Source organism: Antrostomus carolinensis, unplaced genomic scaffold (assembly GCF_000700745.2).
Source record: "Antrostomus carolinensis isolate BGI_N321 unplaced genomic scaffold, ASM70074v2 scaffold11302, whole genome shotgun sequence".
Classification (NCBI taxonomy): domain Eukaryota; kingdom Metazoa; phylum Chordata; class Aves; order Caprimulgiformes; family Caprimulgidae; genus Antrostomus; species Antrostomus carolinensis.
The window spans coordinates 48,369-56,941 of NW_010297614.1; the positions used below are offsets into that span (position 1 = coordinate 48,369).

Consider the following 8,573-nt stretch of genomic DNA (forward strand, 5'->3'; position numbering starts at 1 on the left):
CAGGTTGAGCCTATGTAATGGATTATATACTCTATGGAACTCCAGTACCTCCATAGCGCTCCCATTTGTTCATCACATGTGCTTTAAAAGACATATGGATTAACTGATAAGAACCAGAAAGGAAAACAGTAGTGTAGAGTAGGCCTTAAGATTCACTGATGATTAATCAGTGAATCTTAAGGAAACAGCTCAAATTCTGCTTGGGATTTTATATAGCTCCAATCCTGCAAGTACCTATGCATATCATTAGTGTTTGGCAATCCCACTGAATTCCTTACCATTAAAAGGCTAGCACATTACTTTTCTGTACAGGAATTACTTATGCTGCTTTGCTTGCAAAAATTCAGTATTTTTGGTGGATGACAATAACCTTGTTTCAAAACTGCTTCCAAGATCCAAACACGAGGGAAAGGATCTAAATCATGCAGGCAAGGGCTGCACGATGACATAGCTGTTGCAGCTACATCCAAAGACAGTTGAGTTACAACTGACACATCTATTAAAATAGAGATGAACACTGAAAAATAAAACGAATGGATCTGTTCCTACATCAAAGACAGAGAAGTAATTATTTCTTATTTTAATCAGATTTAGCTATCAAAACATAGGCACTGTATACCAGATCTAGGAGGCATATCCATTACAGCACAAACTAAACTTGGAAGTAACACACACAGAAACAAATTTTGGTAAGAGTTGTTTTCATATTTATGAAACAAACATGAAACTGCTGTGGCAACAAAGACTTGCACAAAAGAGTAAGACTTAACAGACCCTTAGGATAAGCCTTTTTCAACTTATGTGGGTTATATTTTTAATTCCACAATCCATAAATCATATTTATGTATTAATTAATCTAGCATTTTCAAGACTTCATATTTTAGAAAGAAATATTTCTCAATTCACTATTAAAATCATTCCATGATTGATACCTTACTGTTCCTTCTGGCAAAAAATTAGTCTGTCACCTAAATGTAGATTGCCTTTCATCCTCTTTATAAGATCAAGAATTTCACATATTAAAGAGAGTTGAGTGAACTTCTGACCATGAACTGGGTATCAATTATTGTCCACATTGACATCTGAAGCTCTGTTTCAAAAGTCATAATAAAATAAACCTCTTATTTTAAAAGTTTGAAAGAGTTGAGTACACAGTTCAGTACTACAGTTAGATGACAAACCTCACACCAACACTAATTATTCCAACAACTCATCAAGACCTTGAAACTATCAGTAACCATCTGGTGCACATCTGTGTGTCTGGAAAAAGAAACCAAATTATTTTCTTGGTAGATCAGAGAAGAAAGAGGAAAGAGGACAGAGAAGGCCAGTAGTAAGTTGGTCTCTCTGCTACAAAGGTACACTGCTCATCAATGGTTAACTTGGTGTCCACCAGGACCCCCAGGTCCCTTTCTGCAAAGCTGCTTCCCAGCAAGTCAGCCTGTAGTGGTGCCTGAGGTTGATCCTTCTCAGGTGCAGGACTTTATAGTTTTCCTTCTATAACTTCACAAGGGTCCTGTCAGCCCATTTCTCCAGCCTGTCAAGGTCCCTCTGTGCGGCAGCATAACCCTCTGCTGTATCAGCCGCTCCTCCCAGTTTTGTACTATCAGCAAACTTGTTGAGGGTGCACCCTGTCCCATAATCCAGGTCACCAATGAAGATGCTAAACAATTCCTGGGGTAAATCACCAGTAACTGCACTTCCTGCTGTGGCTCACAACCCTTTTGAATCCAGCAGTACGGCTTTTCCTTGCAACTATAGTAAATCACTGGGACATCCCACAAAAATTCTTCTTTATAGAAATAACCACTTTGACTTGAAATCAGTCCAGATACAGCACCGGATTTTTCAGAGTGACCCAAGCCATACAGAATAGGCAGTACTTGCTGAAACACTGCTGGAGCTATACAGGCAGCACACACAGAGCTTTGTATTACTGTGTGACATGAGAGATGGTGACATGACGGGTAAGATGTTTTTTAATTGCTGATGAATAGCAGGATGAAGCATTAGAAAGCAGGAGGATTCTATGAGGATGTCTGGAGACCTGGAAACCCTACTATCCAGAGAAGGGAGGAGTGCTGCAATGAAGGAAGCTGAAGAGGAACGCAGAGAAGTGGGATACTCCTCCTCTCCTCCCCGCCCCCGCCACATGAGAGCAGTCAGCAAGCAGCAAGGATCTCAGCTTTGCTCCCAGCAGCCTGGCCTGAGCGGCCGGGCCGCAGCTCCCGTGGAAGGACGCTGGCCTCTAGTGGGGACAGAGGGGTGGCCGCAGCCCAACCTCCGCAGCCCCTGTCCCAGGGGGCTGCTCACTGCTCCCTCCGGACTGCAACACCCCGGGGCGAGCTTAAATGAAGGGCAAGAGCGAGGAAAATGAAGATGCTGCCTTGCCTGTGCATACGTGTCTCTTGGGCTGCTGCTCTGTTTCTTTTTCATACCTGAGACTATTCTAAAACCACCCCTGTGAGAACCACAGGTTGATTAGCTGAAGCTTCACCATCATTTAAAGTAACAGTTTGCGATGCATGTCTTCTGAGGCTCTTGAAATTTGGTCTGTTAAATGCATTTTTTTATCTACTGTCTTATTGAACAATAAATCCCACCAAAGGAAAAAGATTACTAATGCTGAGCTAATCTAAAAATAGAGAAATCCCATCAAAATCAAATCACTCGGCAAACATAGAATTAAAACCCCAAATTAATTCAGTCAGAGATTTTTTTGTCAGGAAAAAAGTTATATCCATCTGTTTTGTTATGAACTCCATCAAAAAAGTTTTAACAGATCCCCAAGTTGTAGTACACTAGGTACTTCGATGCTGGAAATCATCCTGCAATTTAATACCTCAACCACAACCTCAAAATCCATAAAGCTTCCTACTTAGATTTCAAATACTGTCTGGTAAAATCTCTCCTCTTTGCCTCCTATTTTTTTGGAAATAATAGGTGACGTTTTATTAAATACATTGACAAGCCAAAATCTGACAATGCATGGTGAAAGCTGACAGTATTACATCTCTGATCATGCTCAACTTCAATTAAAGAGCATATGAAATTGGCATCTCCCTACAAAATGTTTCAGCTTGCATAGATCAGTGTTTTTCTTTCAGTGTGGTTCAAATAAATACTCACACACAGAGGCATGTCAGTGACCATATTTTTATACTCCAGGATCAGAGACTAAGCATGAGAATAAATTTGCTGGCTTCTGGAAGTGAGTGACAAAATTGGAAGAAAGCAAAGAAGACCATGGGCTCCTTAGTTCTTGAAATCTTCTGGAATTGTATAGAATCTAGAGATAGAACTGTAGTCAAGAAACCAGGTGGTGATGCTGCACTAGCACAGTATATCGTTCTTAGTGGCCTACCCCAAAATACGGCAAAAACCACGTAAAAGATTAGTATCACCTATTACTTGGTGTTGCAACTGTCTTTGCCTAAGGTGATCAGTCCTTGCCTTCTGGAACGCCATTTTTTCACTTGATGACTTTTTGACACAGATGGTTTACCAGCCTCACTCTTACAGTAAGTTTAATTGATTCTGTTTTGCAGTGTCCCCTGAGACTTTTGAAAAAGATCAAATGCAAGACCTATCTGCTTACCATAAAGATCATTTCTGCCATGTTTGAAAGACTTCACAGGTTTAGCAAAATAACACTCTATGCATGAATTTTAATAATAGCTGACAGTTAGATACCATAGTATTTCTATGAGAAAGGTAACGTGTTGTTGGGTAAAAAGGTTAAAGAAATTTTCACTCTGAATCCTTGTTGACTAGGCTGCAAATAGCTCATCAAGGGATTTCGGCATGAGGCATCCCTCTCACCATTCTTCAGTCATCAACTTACCAACAAATGATGTCATTCTTCTCAAAGACAATTTTGGAAACTTAATATAGCAATTAGGCTGTGAGATTTTAACATCTTAACTAGATACAGGAATAGTGATGTGCAAGTTTTGACAGGCTTTTAAGGAAATAAGCATCTATATATAAAAAAGCCATATTCCCCTACACGTCTTACTTTCAGTGTACAGTGTTGTAGCGGAGTCTCCATGTGAACTGGTTAAGATAAATTATTTTCCTGTGCAGACTGGCTTCCAAACCAAGTATCATTTTTGAAACTAATAAACATATTAATAATGTTAGCATTATCCCCTTATTCTTAACAACTCTAATATGACAACTATATATAACACAACTTTTGAGATCAAAGTGTAAAACAAGGCACATGTCCTCAGAAACTCATACTCCTCCTCCCTGCATGAACATGATCTTGCCGCATTATCTGTGCAGACAACTCCAGTACAAACTTATTAGTCATTTCCTTCACCTACTTTAACTATCTTGGCTCAAAAAAATACTTTATTCTGAAGATTCTAATTGTAAATTACTTTTGTCTAGTTGACTGAAACATCAACAGCTTTCTCATTTTCTTCCACTTCTGACAATTCTGTAGCAGTATCAGTACAGCACTCCAACTATCCTTATGCTTTCTCTACATAAACTCTAAATCATGGCCTTGTTTCTACACAAAAAACAGAAAACAAGGGAACTGAAAGGAAATTTCTATTCTTGTGGATTATTTATGAACTATGGTTGAATGCAGTAACTTTTTTATTGACTGTGGCATCTGTGGACTTCTTTGATCCATGGTAAAGCAAGGCAGATGCAATGAAAAGTGTATGAAACTAACAATTAAGAATGATTAAAATAAAATCCTCTCCTGGATGAATTGGGAAGCATTGCTGAAGCTCAAGTGGAAGGTATTGATTCAGTACAAATGGAATCTTATGGAAGAGAAGGAAAGGCTCAGGCAGAAGGACAAAAATGCCTGCATGCCTGAAAGAACAGTAAGAAAAAAATATCTGAGCAATTGAAAATTTAAAGACAATTTGACCACTTAAACTGAAACAAACAGATTTTCCTTGTGAGTCTGCATTTGCTACTTTGTATCACAATGCTAATAAATTTTGCCACTGGTCCCATCCTCCTACACATCTGCCACTGATGTATAAGAGGTGAAGAAAGCATGAGATGGTCTTAGGATGCTTTTGCACTTGTAAGAAGGTACCTCTGATATTCTTGTTGTAAATACACTATTCGATTTGCTGTCATAGGTAGTGTACATGTTCATTTATGTATAATAAACCGAATCTTGGGGGGAAAAAGCTATACAATTAGCACATCAATCAGACTGTTCTAATATCAATGCCCATTGACTTCCCCATAAATTCTCTTTCATAAGTAATATAAATCAAATCATGAATTAATCATAAGGACTAGAAAACTTAACACCGTCCAACGTTCGTAAATCCTAACAATAAAGCATTAAACATTATTTTTTTTAAATAATGTCACTGATCCATCTGAATCCACAGTCAGTCTGTGTGCGTACTGAACGTGTCATTCCGGCAGCCCTCTAGCAACAGGCTGTGTCAGCTGTGCTTCAGAGTTACAGAGTGGAAAACTTCATTTTTCCCATCAAATGGAGAGACTGCTTTCTTCTTGTTCATATTCTGTGCTCTAAATACAGGGTTTTGCAGCTATTTAAGTCGATCTATCCAAGTTGCCCCCAAAATGCATCATTTTGCCTGTGTCTGTATCCTGCTTTCCACACTGTGGTGGCACCAGTAATCACAAAGCTGTTTGGGGAGCACATTACTCAGTTAATTTGACTGGGGAAGAACTAGCATGGTGGCAGGTTTGGTCCAACTGGTTGCTGGGTTTTTTTAGAGGTTGCTTTCAACTAGATCAGTTGGCTGATCTGACTACCGCTTTGCCATGTGATCACTGGTGCTGATGGAAAAGGGGTGCAAGGGTCCATGTCCAGGCTTCAAGTGGAATGTAAAAGCTCTCACTGTTATCTACTTAAGCTGATTGTAAAAGTTGACCTTTAACCTCTCCCACCCTCACTAGGCTGGCCTGATTCCCTCTTAGGTTTCCCAGAAGATAAGTTTAATTTGCCACTAGTATGAGGAACATCATAGTGATATTAAGAAATGCAGAAAAGCAAGTGTATTAAAGGGCTTTTTTGTGATTTTTTTTTTTTTAAGAGGGCTGGTTTTATTTCCCTTTGCAAGAAAAAGTCTGTTTGAAAAGCAGAATTTGGACCCCAAAGGAAAAAATATTCAGAAGTTCTGATTTTGGTTAAAAAGGTGCTTTTTTAGCAGAAGATAAACATGAATGCACCAAGCTCCTGTGAGGCTGAAGTATTTTCTTTCTATAGCCAAGTTCAGCTCTTTGCTCAGTAACACATGGATGGCTGTTGAGACATATTTAACAGAGGGACCCAAAACTAGAACTTTTTTTTTTTTTCCTCATTCACTGACAAACTCCTGAACTAATCAAGGGCATTTGTTGCTTCCTCTTTAAGTGATAGGAGTGGCATTTTGAGGAATGAGGTGTTAGGGTTTGGCCGCTGTGTGTATACACAAAGGGACTCAGCACAAAGAAACCAGGCAGTGGAAGCGGGGAACGCGTTTGATGAGGAGATGCTAAGGGGCATGAGGAGAGTTGGAGAGAAACCCCAGAGCAAGGAAAGAGACGAAACAGCTCTCTGACGATCAGTATACCTTCTTGTTACGCAGCATGAATACTGCCCTATCAAAGCAATCAAAGCAGCTGTTCCTGTAAATTGAGATTTCCCCTTACCAGCGTTACCTCACATGTAGTGCACACACTACCATAAGCAGAGCTGGCCACAGAAAAATGAACCAGCAGAGATGAGAGAGAGCTTGGATGATCTTGTGTATATCAAGAACAGACATGAAGAGGGGCCAAAACCAGAAGTTAAACCTCAACATCAATGAAATCCTGTGGTTTTTCATCAGTTTCAAACATAGCATTCATAAGAACGAACAGAAGGCATCATGAAATAACAGCCTCGATTTACAAGAAAAAGCTGCATGACTGTTACTCAGCAGCATGTGCACCTTGTGCGCTACTTCTGTCTCCTGAAAGACCAGTTCAGTTACCTTTTACTCTTTCCAATTCCTGTGTCTCCAAAATAAACTGAGCATACAGGGTTGGCTGCAAGAATTCACCCGGAGAGAGTTTTGATTCTAGACATCTATGTTTTCCCCATATAGAGTCCAACTGATGTAGGCTTACTCATATTGCCATAAAAATTCCTCTGCTTTCAGAGAGCTGCCAACTGTGTAAGGCAACGCTGATCTTCACTACCTATTCCAGTAGACAAACCCCAAAGTTTAATTGGATTTTTATTACCATGATGCCATTAGTTCCTACATATTTACCTTACACCAGGCAGCAGCACATGAATATCCAGGTTTGCTAGACACACTACTAACAATGAATGCCATGAAAACAATGCTGAAAATTTTGATCTTTGGGAATAAACCATAAAACAAGAGCCACTGCACACTCACATATGTAAGTGTTAGTAATTCAAGCAGCTCTCAACTAATCTTCTGAAGAATTTATAAAAAGCAAGAAATCATGACAAAAATTCTTTCTTCTTCCATTACGTGTGCAGTGAGGGTGTTTTCCTCTCAAAATTTCCGATGTTTCACTCCTGTAATTCTTGTACTATGTGCTTTTCTCGCTACAATATATTTTAATTAAAAACATAATAAAGTTATAATAATTTGTATATACTTTAAAACATTAAATTGGACATCCTACTATCACACAAAAGCTGGTTGATCAAGGCTACAGAAAGGCATTCCGCAATGAAAAAATTCTCTACTGAAATTTCTGTGTCCTGGAAGGACATACTTTTTCCTTCAAAGGAGAGACCGGCCACGTTGCACTGAGTATTGTAGTGCTCACTGTGTGACAGTTTGGTTTTTTTAAGTCACAAACATACACCATCTACAATAAAAAGAAGTTTAGGTTTCTATCAATCATTTACTTTTCAGGAAACGCGTGAATTAAAAATGCTTATGTGATGCTACTTTGTGTTCTTGCTCACCTGCTCTGTGATAATAGTGAGGTCAGATTCTCTCTCCAAGTACGCTCTAATAAGGTACTTATCATAATGATCATGCACAAAGTCAGAAAGTTGAGGTTACCAAAGCAATAATGATTCCCCTCCACCTTACTTGTACTCCATTTTACATTTTACTCCATGTAACAGAGAAATATATAACTACATGCTTTACAAAAGTTATTTTTGAGTTAGAAAAACAGATGAATGATCCTGTCATCTTAGAATAAATTTTCTATGCTTTCACATACCAAGTTGAAATCACTTTGTCTATTAGTTATTCATTCAAACATGCACACCTACCTTTATGGTAACATTTCCTTTTGTTATTTTTCTCATATTGAAGCCTACTGTAGGAATCATATCTTCTGTGAACTGCCCTGACTAGAATACAAACAAAAAAAATATATATTTATTACGAAAAAGTTGATACACAGCAGATGACTTTCTTGTTTGCAATCTAAAATTTTTATTTTACAACACTGTAAAATATCACATTAATTTCCTACAAGAGCACTGGCCAGCACTTCAATTAATGCATTGTCACACCAAGGAAGACTGTTCATTTCAGTCCCTTTAAATGATCTTTTATTCTCCTCAGTGACAAAGATCACCCCAGAAACCACGA

General features: G+C 38.7%; 1 protein-coding gene across 2 annotated transcripts in view; it reads right to left on the reverse strand.

Moving 5' to 3' along the window:
• The window catches only part of LOC104520495 (ADP-ribosylation factor-like protein 8A), an 18,229-nt gene extending 9,891 nt beyond the window's left edge, over nt 1–8,338 (reverse strand). The window contains exon 1 of one of the 2 annotated variants that reach the window (XM_010162200.1): nt 8,249–8,324. In XM_010162200.1, the coding sequence (XP_010160502.1) occupies nt 8,249–8,308 (60 nt within the window). In that variant the 5' untranslated portion in view covers nt 8,309–8,324. Of the gene's footprint in view, nt 1–8,248 lie in introns of both variants that reach the window. The other variant, XM_029083544.1, reaches the window with a different exon arrangement.
• Between the last annotated feature and the right edge of the window lie 235 nt (nt 8,339–8,573).